Raw genomic sequence first — 20,303 nt, 5'->3', positions numbered from 1 at the left:
AGGAACAGGATGAGCACTGCCAGAGCACTACAAAATGACCTCCAGCAGGCTACTGGTGTGAATGTTTCTGACTAAACAATCAGAAACAGGCTCCATGAAGGTGGCCTGAGGGCCCGACGTCCTGTAGTGGGCCCTGTGCTCACTGCCCAGCACCGTAGAGCTCGATTGGCATTTGCCATAGACCACCAGAATTGGCAACTACACCACTGGTGCCCTGTGCTCTTCCCTGATGAGAGCAAGTTCAACCTGAGCACATGCGACAGACGTGAAAGGGTCTGGAGATGCCGTGGGCAACGTTATGCTGCCTGCAACATCATTCAGTATGACCAGGTTTGGTGGTGGGTCAGTGATGGTCTGGGGAGGCATATCCCTGGAAGGACGTACAGACCTCTACAGGTTAGATAATGGCACCCTGACTGCTATTAGGTATCGGGATGAAATCCTTGGACCCATTGTCAGAACCTACGCTGGTGCAGTGGGACCTGGGTTCCTCCTGGTCCACGACAATGCCCAACCTCATGTGGCTAGTGTATGCAGGTAGTTCCTGGAGGATGAAGGAATTGATACCATTGACTGGCCCCCACGTTCACCTGACCTAAACCCAATAGAACACATCTGGGACATTATGTTTAGGTCCATCTGGCGTCTCCGGGTTGCTCCTCAGACTGTCCAGGAGCTCATGGATGCCCTGGTCCAGATCTGTATATATGTATACATATATATACACATGCCAATCACAAGCTATCAGTACATTCACAACGAGCTTGTCAATCATTGGAAGTCAGTGGAGGTCAATGTATTTACCAGTATAACAACATAACTGTCTGACCCACGGTGTCATCTTTCAAAGAACACTTTATTAACAGCGGTAAATTCATCACACCGCAACTTAATACTCAAAAGGGTTATATGCAAATATACAAACCTGCCCCAATATGATTTTAAAATGTTTTAAAAACACAACATTTTAAAGTTTTCCCATAAGGCATTAGGTCTGAGCAACACATTCATTGGGGAGCTGCAATGACGTCAGCTTCCCTTTTTCTGCATGGGGCTCTGGGACCTCTGACTCCCTCTGGTGAACAGATGCAGCACTGCAGCGTAATTTCTAAGCTCTCCAACAATTAAATGGTTTTATCAACCAAAATGCTTTAAGGGAACACTTTAAAATGTGTTTTATCATATAAAACTCGTATTGATACATGTTTCTATATTTCTGAGGTATAATGTTTGAGTGTTAGTTGCTGTGTGATGAGTTTAATGTTGTTTGTAAGATGAAACTGTGAGTCAGACTGTTTTATTGAGTAATGACCTCCTGCAATTTCCAATGAGTTGACGAGCTCTCTGTGACTTTATTCATAGCTTATGATTGGCTCCTGTCAAATAAAGATCTGACTGGTCCTCATGGACTTGTGTGCGCCACAATATGCCATTTTACGCTTATACACCGATGCGGTTTATATAACACTGGAATTTACGTTTTTGTTTTTACATTTCAACTTTCTCCAATGATTGCCTGCTTCCAATTAACGCTCCGTGGCTTCAATAAATAAGCACCCCAACTATAATTACAGCATTTACTGTATGTCATTCATGACCACTAGTAACAAAACACATTGTACACAACAATGAATCATACAATAATTTGTAATAAATGCTAAATGGTGATGATTACACAATAATAACATCAAAGTAGGCTGGGACGGGAGAAAAAAAAAAAGTCACAAAAAAAGTTGTCTCTCTTGACTTGGTAAAGTGCGTGTGTGCGTGTAGCCCATGTAGTTAGTGTGCAGCATGTGTGTGTACTTGCGAGAGGCGGCTTGTACTTTCTCAGACTATCTCCACTTCCACAAACCATCTCCTCGCCAATTTGAAGAGATTTACAGTGGGGAAATGTCACAGCAGTTTCTCACCAACCACATGAAACAAACCACCAACCCATCACTCTCTCACACACACACACACACACACACACACACTATACACATACTGTATATACACACACACTGGCTCCTCCTCATTGAGTATATCCAGTGCACATGTACAGCCTATACAAAAATGGATTTCAGTCTCAAGTTGTCACATTGGCCAACTTGGGCGCCCAAAGCCGCAGTGGTCAACAAATGTGCTTACAAATGAAAACACACACATGCATCGACTTATTTCCACTTCCAAGCCCAGTTTGTGCAGCAAAGGAGTGTATTTTTATCTTCCGCTCAGCCAAGAAGTGAGCCTGTGTGATTATAGTTATTATAGGGCCTCACACACACACACGTGCACGCACACACACATAGGCACACACACTACATTTACAAAGCCCTACAGTCATCGCAGACTTACAACCTTTGACCTTTTAACAGAACATGTCTCATGTTTTTCACCCTTTACAGGGCATTTATTAAAATACTATATACAGTATATAAGCATGAAGTTTTACTGGACTTTAAAGGCATTGTTTTCCAAAAGATTTTGGATAAAATTGACTTTTGGGATGTTTCACTTTATGGTTCCTTCCCCTATAATGGACTATTAATTATCACTTCACTTATATACAGTATATATATACACAGTATATATATATATATATATATATATATATATATATATATATATATATATATACACATATATTGGTCAATAATACTAGTATATTAGACGAGATTTGTTATCTTGTTAAGATTACTAATATCATAAGAAGTATTATTTTTACTATTATTTCTATTATTCGCACTAATAGTACTAGTAGTACTAGGAGCAGTCTCATTGATGTTGTTTTATTATAATTTAATGAATGTATAAATCTTACCAAGAGCTGAACAAGATGAGTTGAAAAAATTAAGTTAAATAAATAAACCAATAATCAAAATAAATAAATAACAAATACATATTTTTCTCAGTTATATATACTGTGTGTATGTATACAGTATATATAAAATGAGTACAGTTGGCTACTCCACCCATCTCTGAGTAGATAATTAATGTATTACATATTTAGTTACATTTGTTTCTTATGCATTGATTTATGTTATTTTTGGAAAGATTTTATTTATTTTTACACAAAGGGGTATTAAAATACAGGAATTTGCTGATTAATATTTTGACTGATAACTTTCACGTTCTTAATTTATATTTTTATTTTCTTGCATTAAAACTACTGATTAAAACTGCACTGCTGTGTATAGTTTTCCGGTACTACTTTGCGCTCTATAGCTGATGTAATGTGAATTACTACCTGTGTGGGATCATCTGAGAAGATCCAATACATTGTCTTTGGTGCCGAACTGTTTCCCAAGTGTATTAGTGGTTCCATTTATCGCAGCAAGTCTTCCAGGTCCTAAAGCAGCAAAACAGCCCCAGACCATCACACTACCACCACCGTATTTGACTGTTGGTATGATGTTCTTTTTCTGAAATGCAGCGTTACTTTTACACCAGATGTAATGGGACACACACCTTCCAAAAACTTCAACTTTTGTCTCGTCAGACCACAGAGTATTTTCCCAAAGGTCTTGGGGATCATCATCATCATTAAGATGTTTTCTGGCAAAATTGAGATGAGCCTTAATGTTCTTTTTGTTCAGCAGTGGTTTTTGCCTCGGAACTCTGCCATGCAGGCTGTTTTTGCCCAGTGTCTTTCTTATGGTGGAGTCATGAACATTGACCTTAACTGAGGCAAGTGGGGCCTGCAGTTCTTTGGATGTTGTTGCAGGGTCTTTTGTGACCTCCTGGAAGAGTTGTCGCTGCGCTCTTGGGGTAATTGGGGTAGATGTAACACAGAGTAGATGTAATTTTTTTCTGTCTTAATAATAAAAGGTTTTATTTAAAAACTGCATTTTGTGTTCAGTTGTGTTGTCATTGACTAATATTTAAATTTGTTTGATGATGTAAAACATTTAAGTGTGACAAACATGCAAACAAATAAGAAATCAGGAAGGGGCAAACACTTTTTCACACCACTGTACATGTAATTTAACTTATAAATATTAGTCAATAATACTAGTAGCACATTAACCTACATTAAAATAGGATGTGTCATTAATTTTGATATTTTTTAAATTATCAACAGCATTTTCCATTTTTTAATTGTCATGTTGGGCCCATTGGGTTTAGATCTAATAAATTGTTTTTTATTTAATTAAACACTTATTATAATATATTTTAAGGTTAGTGCCATCCCCATGTTTTCTTAATTTCTAAATCTTTTAGGGAACCGGCCAAATTGAGAAATAAAAGCCCAATATTCCTTAAAAAGTAAAATAAAATAAAACCTGCAAACATCCCAAAACATTTCCCAGTGTAAAAATGCATGAAGAATAACATATATAAATCATATCTTGAGGCCAAGCCACAGAGAGGGGGCTATTAAGTAAAGATAGCCTTTCTGTAATTGCTCCATGATGGCTTTATAACGAAGTTCCTTGCAGAGAAACAACCGAATAAACAGAAAGGAAGAAAAGGTACATTTGTGCATCATTTTCTCCATGTGAAAGTCATTTAAGGGGAATTGTGTGAATTTCTCCTTCACATACTTGAAATTTCTCCCACCAGAAGTGTGATTAGAATACAACAACAACCTTGCACTGACTTTTCCGGGATATTCTAGAAATAAACTCACAGGATTCTCAGGTTCTTGACGCCAGAGAAGTCCACTTTGGTGATCCGGGTGATGTTGTTTCTGTTCAGGTCCCTGCAAGGCGAAAACACACGGGTCAGACATCGGGCCATGAACAACAAACCTCCAAACGACGTCATCAGTAAAAATGAAAAAAAAAAAGGTTGATTGGGTTCAGCGAGGACCAAGAAACACAAATGTAGAATGGAGCGTGAGAATGCCCGGCGGCACTGAAGCCCACACACGTTCATACCATCACACGTGCAAACAAACTAAAGCTTCAACGCAAAAATGTGCATTAAGCACTAAAGAAAGAAACTAATTAAAGCTGATCACATTTCCTGCCTGTCATTCAATCCCATCTTCCCCTTAAGTATGGCATGTATACATTGTGTAGCATGAGTCTGCTTCCCTTTATACCACTGTTTATTGAAACGCTGTCGCACAGAAGGAATAAGTGCAGACAACAAACACAATTTTCCCTCTTGTTTCACACAGCCATACACAGACACACACACACACACACACACACACATAAATATAAACAGTGTGCTCCTGCCAAGACGGCCTGCGTGTGTGTTTTTCATAACACACCTAAACATTTATAAATCTCATTTAAGACCATATTAGGTTTCAAAAGGCTGCCATTGCCAAGGGCCCTAATAGGATACAGCCTCGGACATGAGCATGAATTGTCCCATTTCGAGCTAGATGTCCGGCCCAGGACCCATTTGCAGCCCATGCATAATTTTTTATAACCCCCAAGGCATATTCTAACAAGATATTCTTTAAAGAAAAATATATAGATCCGTATGCACTGTAAATATTCTAATTATAATCAAGGCATCATTTACAGAAACCACAGGGGGCAGGGTGCTAACCGGAAGCTGAGAGGCTGTTATTTCCAACATTTGAAAACCCAAGCATATTTTTCAACTTTAATAATGGTTTGGAGTGCATGAAAAAGTGGATATGATTTTTTAAACATATATCAACAATATATTGCGCAACACGGCAGCAATAGAACCAATGTTGTAATAGCGGTGAGGAGCAAACCGGCCAGTGTAACCCGCCCTGTTTCGCACCGCCCGCACCAGGGCTCGAACACAGAACCTTCGTAATGGGAGGCGAGAGCGCTGACCACACGGCCAAAAGCCCAGACTGTCGACCACATGTTCAGCGCAGCTCTTAAGGAAGAGGGAGTGAGGTTTACCAACGTACACTTGCGCAGCCTCACAGGCTGGCGTCCGTTACACTTACCCCCTCAAACCTCACTCCCATCCGGGTCACGGCACCAATGTAACCCGCCCTGTTTCGCACCGCCCGCACCGGGGCTCGACACAGAACCTTCGTAATGGGAGGCGAGAGCGCTGACCACACGGCCAAAAGCCCGGACTGTCGACCGCGTGTTCAGCGCAGCTCTTAAGGCAGAGGGAGTGAGGTTTACCAACATACACTTGCGCAGCCTCACAGCTGGCGTCCGTTACACCAGCCTGAATTAACCGAGTAACATTTGAAAGCGCAAGCAGAGGTAGATAAAGCTGCCGATGCTGACCGCTCATGATACTTCAAATGCAGCTTCTGCCATCTTGTGAAATTCATTCTTGTGAGGTTGCCTACAGCCACAGTTGTTAATGCTACTGTTTTTTGACCCAGCATTAATTAGAGACCCTAGTGGTTATTTGCTTTGTAGACAACACACCCGGCGAGTAAAGACTGAATAGGTGTGTCTTAATGGTGGACCGATTGTAACAACTGATTGCTAGAACGTGACGCTAATGCCAAGTACTGGCTGCTAATTCATGCTCACAACAATGCTAAATTGTCAAGTTAAAAACATGGCCTATAAGACCAACTTTTAATAATATTGCACAATACTCACGTTCACTGCAGTCTCACTTCTTTCTCTTATCTGTCACTCGTCCACAGTCAACTAAACACTTTCTCGCTGCTTCCCTTTCTCTTTAATCTGCTTTTCCTACTGTCTTCCTTTCTAATCCCCCCTCTGTTACCTCTATCTCTCGCTCCTTTACAGTTGGCTACATTCCGCCCCCCCACCCCCACCCCTCTCCATCTTTATCTCCATCTTTGCTGCTGACGGTGGAAACTTGTGCTGTGTAGCGAGGACCCCGCCTCCCTGCATTCAAACAAATACCGAGGGTGCGAGGTCAGGTGGAAAGACCTATGATTTAAAGTCCAATAGAGGAAATGTAATCCAGTATATTGTTTACTTTGAGGTGTAACAAAAGAAACAAATATAACTAAAAGGTAGGCCCAAAGCTGCAATGTCAAACTCAAAACGCAGAGGGGGCCAAAACTCAAAACCTACTTTGGGTTGTGGGCCGAACTGGACATTAGCCCCCCCCATGATCATGAAATGTTCAACACTTGTATATTTGGCATATTGAAAGTATTACAAACATTAAAACCGTCTTGTCCTTTTCACCAACATTACTGGTGAACGAAGCATACGCGTATGCATCATCAGTGCACACACACAGATGCTCGTTTGAAGTTGTGAAAATGACAGGACATGCCCCAGTAATCCAGGCTCAAAAAATAGCAGTTAGTATGGTCAGATTTTGAGAAAAAAGCTTAGAAACCAATGTACGATCTTCTAAAGTTTTAAACATTATTGGAGCCCTCTAGACGTGAAATAACACCCATATAATTGCCGTTACACTCATATTACCCAATATAGAGAGAAAATAAGACATATTAGACATAATATAGACTCACACTTTAGCATCGGGAGAGTTCCTTGTTGTTGTGTGTAGAATACGACATATAATCACATCTTTGAATAATACTTCTAAATACCTTAAATTTGTATTTTAGTGCATTTAGCAATTTTTATGCTAGAAAATGCTTAATATGTGCAAAAAAACATCAAAAAACAAAAAATTGCGATGATTTATTAATGAGTTCAGCACAATATGGCTACAATGGACAATAATTACGCAGCAAAGTGAACTGCATTTAGTCATTATGTGCCTCCCAAGCACATGCAGCAATGTTACGTACTTCTTGTAACTGCGGTTAACTTCTTTTTACACTTGTATAACAGTTAAAATTCATTTTAAAAGTTACTTAAAACATTTCCTGTACGGTTAAAGACATTTATGCTGGACAGTTTAACCCTGGAATGGATTATTTATATCTCCATTTTTCCCAAAGGGTAAAAATAAGGCGAGTAGCCTCGCGTGTCTGTTGCTGCGTTTGCTCGTAAAGCCTCACTCTCACTTTAACTGACCAGCTGGAAGTCTGACAGCCAACAAGCGGCTTTAGCACAAAAGCCTTAACAACTACTTGTCATTTCCATTCGTGTATGTGTGTGTGTGTGCTTACAACAAGGGGTGGGAGACAAACAGCAGGTGTTCTGTCTGTAAGACAACTTGAGCCACCAGTTGAGTGTGGGCTGGCTGCTGCACACGTGGAAAGAAGAATTATTAAGAATGAAAGTTCAAAATATCACAAAAGAGGTGACAGTCTCCCTTTGAAGTCCACTTCTTCGGCGCTTAAGATAAATTTTGACTTCAAATGTTTGGCTCTTTATCCAGCTCATCTCACCAAGTATTATTTTCATTTTCTTCAGCTTTCACCTTCTTTGCTTCCTCTTCATCTGGGATAACACGCTTTTCTCCGTCCGTCTCACTCAAGTGTATCTAGGTCTCGACAAAAAGGACTTCCTGCGCTAATCTCTTGTTATTTTTTCCACAAAGCACTTTTATCGCTCCTCTTTCTCCCTCCATCCTTCTCCCGCTCTCAGATAGGTATGCTCCATTTCACCCTGGACAACTTTCAGCCACGCAAGGAATCCTAATTGCTCTCTTCCTTTTTCCGAAAACTAGCCGGCGCTCTACGGCGTGTCCGTCACCAGAGGAAGAAGGAGAAAAAGCGGGGGCGATGTATTACATCTTCTCAAAGGACAATACTACAGGGAGTAACCTTGTATATAAAATACTTTAGAGTAGTCAGTGTACACCTTGTACAGCAGTGTAGATGTACTATCCAATGAAAATGAGTTAGCACAAAACCACTATTGTCTAAATAGCTGGCAGCACAAGTGAGTAGCATGATAAGTGCAAAATGATCTGTACTGTAAACATTGTGGCACTCAACAACTGTAGTAGCGTACCTAAAAGGGGTGGAGCCAAACCAACTGTAGGTTGCTGATTAGTCAAGCTTGCATGGTTTCTTTTTAGGCTGTGTTGTGTTGCGATGATGTCACGCTATTCCCATCCCGCTATTGGAAACCCAGGCCAGATAAGGATTTAAAACGGTCCCGCTTGGTGGAAATACGTCTTCATTGCCCAATTTCCAGTTTGCTGTTTGTTTCCCTTCTTCTTGCAAGTTCAGCGTCTCCACTCAGTCACGAGCGTGCTTTATGTGATTTATAGCCGTCCTTTTTGCCAAGGCTAATGAAAAACTCAGTTTGGTGACAGCAGCGACGGCTCGGCCACATGACAGAGTCGCCCGCGAGTATCCCTTTGTTTTCAGGGTGGCGATCTACAAGGGCTTGTAAAGCGCCACACTGTGTTTGGTTAGCACTTGGACTGCTTTTGTCTGGATGTAGTCTCGTAAACACATTAAGTTGAGGTCATTTGGACACTTTGATTTGGCCAGTGAAGATGGACAGAATGCAAGAACTGACAACAGTGACAATTTGGGTACTATATCTTGACTCAGAAACCTTTAAAATCAACAGTCTTTTTGCTTTAAATGTGCCAAAATGATCCCGGCCAATACATCTGTACTATAGTTCACTTTTAACTGACCATATTTAGTCTGGTATTTAAAAAAAAAATGCATATACAGCATTAGTGTACTATATTTGGTTGCCAGAATAATAATGTGGAGAGGCCCTTATATCAACAAATCAACAAATCTTTCTATAATGAAACACATGAAACATGTAATCTGACCCTTCTAACACCTCAGTAACCTTAAAAAGCTGTAGTCAAATATCCAACAAAAATCAGCAGGTTTCTTACTTTGATATGGAATGTTAAACATTGAGTTTTGACAGTAGCACAGCTTCAAATTATTACGCACACACTTCATTTTTGCACAACACACACGCACACGCACACTGTGATGTGTACCGCCATCGAGACAAAAAAGGTATTTGCATCCCATGTCACAATTTCCATCAAATAATTGAATATTCCAACCAGTATGCATGACGATAATGTGTCCATGCACAGTGTGTGGGATACTTTTGGCCCGGTCTTTCCTATTTGCACTGTTAATGAAGCTCACAGCAAATTATGGGATGTGAGCTCATAATGTGGTCACATAACAAAACAAAAAAAATAAACAGCAACTGGTCAAGGAACGAGGTTGAAAAAGGGGGAAATTTGGTCTATTTTCCGGAACCAATCGAGGAAGAAAGTGTTTTAAATTTGTCCTGTTCTGGATCACATGAGGAGTCGATCAAGAACCTTGTTGATTGACCATCAAGTGAAAACCACACATAAATCACAGTGCCAACATATTATGTAAAAGTGACTTTTTAATAATGTTCTAACACTAATATGTGTCCCGAGTGCTGTTTTATGAGCACAAAATGTGGGAGAAATATAACATCTCCCTCCACTTTTGGAGAAGCAGGCTTCACTACACATCTTAAAATGACATCAGCAGCTCTGCCAACGACAGTCATGGGAAAAATGATTAGACCACCCTTGTTTCTTTAGGTTGTTGTTCATTTTAAAGCCTGATACAACTAAAGGTACCTTTGTTTGGACAAATATAACAATGACAGCAAAAATAGCTTAAAAGAGTTAAATATTTTGGCAGTACAATGCTATAGCTATTCATGTAAGGACTTAAGTGATTTTGGTTATCATCAAGAAAACCATGGAAGTTGCTAGATATCAGTTTTTAAATTAAACTCTTATGAGCTATATTTGTTTTCATCATAATATTCGTTCAAACAAATGTACCTTTAGTTGTACCAGGCATTAAAATGGATCAATAAACTGAAGACACAAGTGTCGTCTGATCATTTATTCAATGACTGTATCTGCCAGTCAGCACAGATGCGGGAGCTGGAAGTTTTACCATTTATACCATTTAACCTAGCATGATGTTGCTATTAAATTGTGAGTGCAATGCTTACAGTGTAGCTTACGTACCTACGCTAGTGTTGTTAATGTTTGTATCCTCCTGTCCCACTCTTTAAGCTAACATTGATATATTTGATATATGGCATTTTTTTTACCTTGGACAGGTGCAGATTGACAGAGTGTATGTAAAAAGTGGATAAAGTGCGCAAAGTCGCTTCTTGAAGACACACACAGCATTAAAACTACACGACACACAAAAATGTGCGTTCCCAGTAGGGTTACTAAAAGCACTTTGAAACTGACTAAATTCCAGCATCAATGCTAGACTTCCCAAAACAGTAAAGTGCAAGTAAGATTTATTTAATACTGGTGACAAATAGAAGAAAATGGGACCTTTAATATATAAAATCCCACAAAAAAAGTCTTCATCTTAACTCTTTCAATACCAAAGAGGTATTTATACGTTTTTATAAACCCGAACGCCCGATCCCAACAACGTATTTATACTGTATGTCTTACGTGAGAGGCAAAATGATGACGCAACTCTCCACTAATGCATTAAAATTTCAGAGCACTTTTAAGCCGTAAAAATGGCCACAAGGTGGCAGAAGTGCATTTTTTAAGAGCTCAACAGGGATCATGTAAATGGAAAAATCACACATGACAGGAAGGAGGAAGTGAGAGAGCGTGGAGGAGTGTAGCATTGTAGGGAAATTTGAACGTATGCACACGAACAGACACACACACACAATCGTTCATGGTGTTATATTTGTAAATAAATTGTTATTTCGATGTAAAACAACCCCTTTTTTGTTGTGTTTATATTGTTATAGTTGTTCAGATAGTTCAGCTATTTGTGTAAGTGAAAGTTATGCTTGAAATGTATCTTCTCACAAAAAGATGGTTTTCTCCCTTTTACTGATAATTTCCTGAAACGTATCCATAAAACTCAATATTCTGTGTGCCTTGAAAGATCCGTCCAAATCCTCCAAAATGGCCGGTACTGTAGGGGTTGTCTTTTGAAAAATGGCTGGGATTGAATGAGTTAATTTGCAACAAGTCCTGCATGTTTTTTCTTTAATTACGACCCACCACTTCACCCCTTTTAATCTGATCAAGCATTTTAAGTGCATGCATGATTTTGCATAAGGGCGCCAGTGTGTGGGCACCTCCTCCTGTTTTGTATGTGTTGCAGTTTTTCGCAGCAGGGCCATAACCAACTGTTCTCTTATCCAGCTGGCTGCCTAAATGGCAGAACAAGTCATTACAGTGAAAAAAGGTCAGCTGAAGCATCACCCACTGACCTAGAAGCAGAGCCCAAACTTTGGTTTTTCCCAAAACACCCTTGCGCCACTTGGCGAGCCTTCTGTGAATCAAACATGGCGACCACAGGATGGCTGCGGATGATGATCAGCGGCGTATTATAAAAACTGTTTGAGAACAGCAAACTCATTGTGGCTTTTTTACATCTTTTGAAAAAATGAGGGAAAAAAGACGTGTCTGCAAAAGCAATAACACTCATGACATCACTATTGCTACCCTGCCCGTGTGTTCCACCAAACGTTCTCGCTGAGGCGTCCCGCAAACACACAGAAGTGCAGCACAAACAAAAACATCACTAAAAAGCTGCACGCCGTCCAAAAAAGAAAGAAAAAGAACACATTGTGGTTGGATGAGATTCATAGCGGCAATGACTAAAAACAGTCGGCGCGGTTCTTTTGACTTATCGGGCCACAAGCAGATTCCGGTCTCGTCCGTTGGAATGCTGCCTCGTAGATGGAGAGGCGTGGTGGTTGTACCACTCGGAGGATTGAAAATGTGCAGTCATTTTACACACACACACACACACACACACACACACACACACACGCACACACATAGCAGCAGCATAGCACCGTCCTGCTGGGCCGTGCACAGTGGTTGGTTGGCAAGGCCAGGGGAAATGGGAGCTGTGAAAACTCCACTGGAGGGATGTTTCTGGCAAACTGGAGGTGTGCGTGTGTGTGTGTATGTTAGCAGGGGAGGTGAGGGAGGCGTTATTGGGGGGGGGCGATGGAAAAAAAGAAGAGTGAGAAATGTTGGAAAGAGCTGGCAAGTCATGAAGAGAGGGTCCATAGGGTGCCAACGCGGGAAGGTGTTACTCGTTAGGAAAACCGAAATGTCCCTTAAAAAAAGAAAGATGCTGGCAAGGAGGAGAAATAAAAATTTGTTACTGTAAAGTTGGCTGAGGCAAACGCACGCAAGCTTTCTCAACACAAGAACCATACGTACAATTGAAGCTAAACGCTCATTGATGACTGATGCATTCAAGGCTGCTGGGAATATGTCGGGAATAGCCCAATTGGAGATTACGAGGGCCAAAGTCAAGGCGCTCCATTCACAGAAAACGTGACAACAACCGCAACAAACTAGTATTTGTTTTGTTTGACTAACTTCCCTCGTTGATGACACGGCAATATAGGTGGTCCTTGGGCTATGTACGAGTTCCGTTCCTAGACTCTGATGTAAGTTACTTTTGTTGTAAATCGGATCTTACACCTAAATTAACTCATTCAATCCCAGCCATTTGTCAAAAGACAACTTCTTCAGTTCCATCCATTTTAGAGTATTTTGACAGATTTTTCAAGGCAAACAGAATATTGTGTTCTATGGCTACATAAACATGGAACCTAACCATAAGAAAGATTAGACTCTCATCTTTCATCAGTCATCATCATCAGTCATCATCTTTCAAAAAGTTTGTTACTACCATTTTTCATTCTTTAGTAATCACCAGTAGAACGTAGGTAAGTGAAAAGATACATTTCAAGCATATCTTTCACTTTGACATAATTTTTTTGCTTTTGTGACAGCTGAAATATCTAAACTACTATACAACAACTAAACAACTATGCCACAAATCTCCGGGGGTGGAAGAGTTTCACGTTGGTTCCTCAAGGCTCTAGATGCTGAGGGACTGTCTTGGCTGACACATCTCTTCAACATTGCGTGGAAGTCAGGAACAGTACCTCTGGATTGGGAGACTGGGGTGCTGGTCCCCCTTTTCAAGAAGGGTGACCGGAGGGTGTGTTCCACTCCTCAGCCCCCCTGGGAAAGTCTGTTCAAGGGTGCTAAAGAGAAGGGTGCGACAACCTCGGCAACAGAAGGTGCAATGTGGTTTTCGTCCTGGTCGCGGAACATTGGACCAGCTCTACACCCTTGCAAGGGTACTGGAGGGTACATGGGAGTTTGCCGGTGTATATGTGCTTTGTGGACTTGGAAAAGGCATTCGACTGTGTCCCTCCAGTATCCTGTGGGGAGTGCTCCGAGTGCACGGGATTGGTGGCACGCTACTACGTGTCATCCGGTCCTTGTACAATCCAAACAGGAGCCTGGTTCGCATTGCCAGCAGTAAGTGGAGCCTGTTTCCGGTGATCGTTGGCCTCTGCCAAGGCTGCCCTTTGTCACCGGTTCTGTCCATAATTTTCATGGACAGAATTTCTAGGCGCAGCCAAGGCATCGAGGGGGTCCAATTTGGGGGCTTTAGGATCTTGTCTCTGCTATTTGTAGACAATGTGGTCCTGATGGTCTCATCGGGCTGTGACATTGAGCGTTTACCGGGGTGGTTTGCAGCCAAGTGTGAAGCTTCTGGGACGAGACTCAGCACTTCCATATCTGAGTCAATGGTTCTCAGTTGGAAAAAGGTGGACTATACCCTCCGGGTTGAGAGTGATGTCCTGCCCCACGTGGAGGAGTTCACGTATCTTGGGGTCTTCCTCAAGAGTGAGGGAAGATTGGGGCATGAGGTTGACAGGCGATTCAGAGCAGCGTCTGCACTAATGCGGTCGCTGTACCGGACCATCGTGGTGGAGAGAGAGCTGAGCCGGAGCTCTCAATTTACCGGTCGATCTATGTTCCCACCCTCACCTATGGTCATGAGCTTTGGGTCGTGACCGAACGAACGAGATTGCGGATACAAGCGAGGAGCTCAGTCATCCGGGGGGGCTCAGACTAGAGTCGCTGCTCCTTCACATCGAGAGGAGCCAGTTATAGTGGCTCGGGCATCTAGTTCGGATGTTCTCCTTGGTGAGGTGTTCCGTTATGCCCAGCAGACCTAGGACAGTAATAAGTCTTACAGCTGGCCTGGGAACGCCTTTGTGTCCTCCCAGTGGAACTGGAAGAGCTGGCCGGTGACCGTGAAGTCTGGACTTCCTTAATGAGACTGCTGACCCCACGACCCGGACCCAGATAAGCGGAAGAAAATGGAATGGTTAGGGAGATTTTATTGATTATATTTAGTAAGCCCTAAAACAAATACGCTTTATGAATAACACTCTCCAAAAAGCTAATTTTATACAAAATACCCGAAGATTTTTCTCAAAAAAAACAAACAAAACAAAAAAATCAACATGTCATGATCTTTGCCATAATATAATGGCTTCTTCCTTGACCCATGCACCACCCTACACAAAGTTCTGTAGAAATCGTATTATTTGGTGTAATCCTGCTAACTGTGTGTGTCATGTACTACTACTATGCTCCTGTTTACTTTGCACTGTGTCTGAAACGTGAACAGTTGAGCTCCTGGATAAAATACAATAACAACACTCCAGCGTGTCGGGCAGGTGTGAATTGGCCCCACGAGAAGCCAAGCAAGCGCTCTGCTTCATTTTCCTCAGCTTTGTTCAGCCTGCTGATCCTCAAATTAGATGCAAATGAGGTCTCGAGTGGCTTCCCAAGGAGGGAACATGAGAAGTGACTGGCTGGCCTCAGGAAAATGTTCATATGTGGACCGAAAAAAGAGAGGTGAGGCTGCCTTGTTAACCTTCCAAATGTTCTATTGATAGCCGGGAAGGAAACGTTTCCTCCTGCTGGCAAATGGTGCGAAATGAAATTGACGCCTTAAAAAAAAAAAATCACATTAAATCAATTGTAAGACATTATAAAGCAGCCTAGAGTTCCCTATGGTGTCCAATATTCCATCCTCCAGGTTATCCAGAGGTTATTTCACAATCAGTGACTTTTATTCCCCCTGCTCTAACCTGTGTCTTGTACTCGTAACCACTTTCTACACGTTTCTAAATGTCTACAATGTTTTCAAAGTGCTTACATATGGTTCTAACTAGCAATAAAGTGATCAAGAATAGTCGTAGTAATAGTAGCAGCACACTCAAGATAAAAATAAATAAATCTCTGGCTATGGACTAAAGTATTGGGACACAGGGAAAAAAAATATATATATTTTTCATCTTTACTCCATGAAACACGTTTAAAATAAATCCAGTGTAGATCAAACTATACTAAAGCAGGGTACTGTAGACATTCACAACACCCGAGGACGTCTGAAATACAGATTCTGTGATTGTCACAGGGAACAGAACGATAGATAACCAGGAAGTGAACAGATGCGGAAGACAACTTAAGCATAAACAAAAACAATGGCGACTATCAACATGGAGGACCGACTCAATGACTTTTGGCAAATGCATTTTGCTTATATCCAGGACTGACCCAAATATAAGACGGTAAAAGACAAGTCGCCTTATCTTTGGGGCATAGAGCATTATAAAGACAAACCAGACCAAGCGGGGTGGTAAGTCAACATTGATGTAGTACACTGCTGATGGGGGATACAACTCCATTCACAAAAAATCAGAATTATCCCTTTAAGTCTAAACGCAATAGAAACGACAAGGATAAATGGACAGTAAATAGGCAGGCTTCGCTAAACATCTTAAAATAACGACTGGGCCTCTGCTAATCGTTCAGTCGGCTACAGACCTGGGAGATATAAGTTTCATAATTTTGTTTTTTTCTTTACCGAATAGGTTAACCTTGCGTAATGTTGCTGTTAAAATGTGAGTCTAATGTTAGCACTTCAGCTCACAAAGCTATACACTCGTATTACCTAATTTAGGAGATATAGTCAAAGAAAATGCGCACGACATAAAAGACTCGTGCTCGTGTGTGTTGCAATAAATGTTCTGGATGTGTGGAGGACAGGAAGTGACGTTGAGGCTTCAGTTTTAGCTTGTAGTGAATTACAGCCACAACAGTAACCTGTGTTATTGTGATCATTATTATTATAATGATTATTATGTTAAAGCCTGTTGTTCCGGTGATCAAGCCTGATACTTGTGTTCCTCACCGAACATTACAGGAACATTACTGACACCTAGTGGCTAGAGTAGAATACTACATAGCATCATAATCCTGCATGCATCTTCAAAATACTGCAAGTATTACATGTGATCAAGAATGAAAAGAACCTGTTACTACATGGTCACAGCATGTACACAAAACCATAAAACCTTTTTGGAGGTGTTTTAATAGCGGTCTTTGTAGGTGGCATAGGTGTGTCTCATAGTAATGAGCTGTCTCTTTTTATCTGTTTTTATATATTTAGAATGCACAGAGAGGAGATAGACGTGTGTTCATGTCTTACGTAAGGATTACAGATGATGAGCAAAATTCAAAAAAAAAAGTGAAGTTGTCCTTTCAAGCAACAGACACACAAAACGGCTTGTTCCCAGCAGGGCTTACTAAAAGCACTTTTAAATTGTCTACATTCCAGCATCAAGCCTGGAATTTCTCTTCCAATATACTATTGTGGGATTTAATTGTTGAAAAATAGTAGAATGTGGGGCCTTTAACAGTTCAGGGGTCTCATCCAACTGGAGAGTGATAAATATTCAGAAGCTCCAAACCAAAGTGTCACTGGAAGAGCATTCGCTGAGAATGAAATAAAAGATCTGATGATGTCTCGCTCTGTTTTCCATTCACCATCCACAAATAAACAGAGCGTCCCTGGGACAAAGCCACAACAGAACTTGCGTGTTTAGCAGGTTTTTTTGCCAGAATATGAGCAAAAGTGACACAAATCGTCATCCGATGCTCTCCCCCGGTCACATTTGCGGATACGCTGGAATGAGAGGGAATAACTCTTTGTGATGACGATGATGATGATGACGCCTCGCTTCTCCAACAATAGTGTTTCTCCTCCTCTTGCTTCCATTGTCAAGAATTTTCCAAAAGAAGAAGACGGGCAGTTTCAGAACACTGACCTGAATAAATCAGGGCAACATAAACACATTGTTTCTGGAGGAGAAGGTGCATGGAGGGGGCTGCTACCCCCAAATATTTCTCCCTGGGGAAGAATAACCCCCCGCCCCATTCTTCCTCCTCCTTCTCCATCACAGCCTGCTCTAATTATTTATTTTCTTAGAGTGTAAATGTCTTCAGGGGATTGCTGTGTAAAAGCCAACAGGTCCCAGAAGGTCAAAAGCTGGAAGAAGTGTGTGCGTGTTCCTGCAGGTCACTTTGCTAGGTACGTGTACATTTATTGTTATGCTTGTAGCTGTGGATGTACAAGTGCATTGGAGCCGGTTGCATTTCGACACCGCAGCAGACTAAAACCACAATAACAATTATATTGTTGAATTATTACCTCGCAAATTGAGCATTATTGTCTTTGCAAAAGCATTCTAGCCTATCCTAAACCTATCCACTCTCACAGCACGCAAACCATACCAGGAACCCACTACAGCACTGATTGTGTTTGTTGTCTCTGCAGACTTGGCTGTGTTGTGGATCGCCCTCAGGGCTTTTTTGAGGGCTGCACCATTATTAGCATGCATAATCACTTCCATATACATTTGCAGGATGCAGAGGCGTGTGTGGCATCGTCACACTAAGCGGGCTGGGATAACTCCTCAAAAGGGAGCTGAAATGAATCTTTTTTTGTGTTATATTTGTCATTTACATGATTCAACTTCTAATACAGCTTGTGACAAACATAATGTCCTTTCATTCATTACAATTGCAAATCGTGGCTTTTTCCTCCATTTTAAGCCTAGTTTGACAACTTTTTCACTCAGTTTTGGGGCTATCAAGCAACTTCTAACAACCTGGGACAGACATGCTCATTTCACTAACTGAACTGAAGAACCGATACTTTTTTTTCTCAACTTTAAGCACAGGTTTGACAACTTTTTCACTTAATTTTGGGACTGTCACACAACTTCTCACACAACATGTGACAGAAATAATGTCTTAGAATAGATAAAAGGTAGATAATGTCATTTCATTCATTAAAATGACAACTTGGGACCTTTTTCTGCATTTAAACCCAGTTTGACAACTTTTTCACTCAGCTTTGGGGCTATCATGCAACTTCTAACAACTTGGAGCACAGATAATGTTACTTCATTAATTAAAATGCATATTCGGGCTTTTTTTTTCCTCAAATTTGACAGTTTTTTCACTCAAATTTAGGCCAAACCTGCAACTTTTTCTCAAACTTTAAACACAAGTTTGACAACTTTTTCACTTCATTTTGGGACTGTCATGCAACTTCTCACACAACATGTGACAGAAATAATGTCTTAGAATAGATAAAAGGTAGATAATGTCATTTCATTCATTAAAATGACAACTTGGGACCCTTTTCTCCATTTTAAACCCAGTTTGACAACTTTTTCACTCAGTTTTGGGGCTATCATGCAACTTCTAACAACTTGGAGCACAGATAATGTTATTTCATTCATTAAAATGCATAATTAGGCATTTTCTTTCTCAAATTTGACAGTTTTTTCACTCTAATTTAGGCCAAACCTGCAACTTTCCCCCATAATCTAGGCTCTCTAATAAAAGTAGCAATATTTGCATTTAACTACTGATTCTAAGTGGCACATACAAAAAACTGCTGAAATGTTGAATTCCAGGTCTCTTACATCAAATTGGAACATATTAGTTTGCAAAACTGTCCAATCTTAGCAAGCAATGCACCATCATGCGTTACAAATGTGCGTTTCAGCGTAATGTGAAATTTTAGAGGTGACTAAAGGGGTGTCAAATAAGCACACTTACAGGCGCTCAGCACCGCGCGGTATCCCCTTCGGTACCGTCTTCAGACCCAGACCCTGACAGTCTACATGGGATCCAGAGCAGCTGCACTTGTGTGGGCATCCATCCACGGAGCACACGGCGCACAGCACCATGAGAGCCCAAAGCCGGTGAGGCTGCATGATATCCACTGGAAGTAAGTCACCGATAATCCGTGTGGAAAGTTGGATCTCCAGTGGGGAAAAAAGGAGCTGGGACAAGAGCCAAATAATATCAAAGCACTCCTTTGTGTTTTTTGTTGTTAAATCACATGGAGGCAAAAAAGTGAAGAAGCTCACGCTGCATCCCTCCTATGAGACTCCAAACTTGGTCTCCTGCAAGTTCTAAAGCCCTTCAGAGGAATTAAAGGTTTAAGTTTGGGGTGTGTATAAAATAATCCAAAACAACATCTCATCCACAGGCAGCTTCTAAAAGTTCTGTCATAAAAAGGAAAGAGGAAGAAGAAGTCATCAGGAGCAAAGTTGAGAGGGAAGTGGCGCAGCACAGACTGGAGCGCACTGAGGGTTTGGAGCGAGGAGAGCCCCCCCTTCCTCCTTCTCCTCCCAAAAAAAATCTCCTCCCTCCCGCTCTCCCTCTCTTTCTTGATGTCACCACAACAAACTTTCACTATAGGGGCCATCTCTCCAGGCATTATCCCACACACTGAATTAAAACCTGCATTGGTGCATCGCTATACTGAAATGTACTTCTAGCAGTGTGAGTTGTGCATCATGATCGGTTTTGTCTAATACAACCAT

The 20,303-nt window shown here is 41.2% G+C and overlaps 1 protein-coding gene across 1 annotated transcript in view; it reads right to left on the bottom strand.

Moving 5' to 3' along the window:
* The window catches only part of slit3 (slit homolog 3 (Drosophila)), a 292,011-nt gene extending 271,950 nt beyond the window's left edge, over positions 1-20,061 (bottom strand). The window contains exons 1-2 of the mRNA XM_054792929.1: positions 19,531-20,061; positions 4,616-4,687 (exon numbers count right to left, since the gene is read on the bottom strand). Of these exons, the coding sequence (XP_054648904.1) occupies positions 4,616-4,687; positions 19,531-19,688 (230 nt within the window). The 5' untranslated portion in view covers positions 19,689-20,061. The remainder of the gene's footprint in view (positions 1-4,615; positions 4,688-19,530) is intronic.
* Between the last annotated feature and the right edge of the window lie 242 nt (positions 20,062-20,303).

The sequence above is a fragment of the Dunckerocampus dactyliophorus genome, chromosome 11 (assembly GCF_027744805.1).
Source record: "Dunckerocampus dactyliophorus isolate RoL2022-P2 chromosome 11, RoL_Ddac_1.1, whole genome shotgun sequence".
Lineage (NCBI taxonomy): Eukaryota > Metazoa > Chordata > Actinopteri > Syngnathiformes > Syngnathidae > Dunckerocampus > Dunckerocampus dactyliophorus.
The sequence above is the reverse complement of the archived record's forward strand: the minus strand, read 5'-3'. Positions and strand labels throughout refer to the sequence as shown.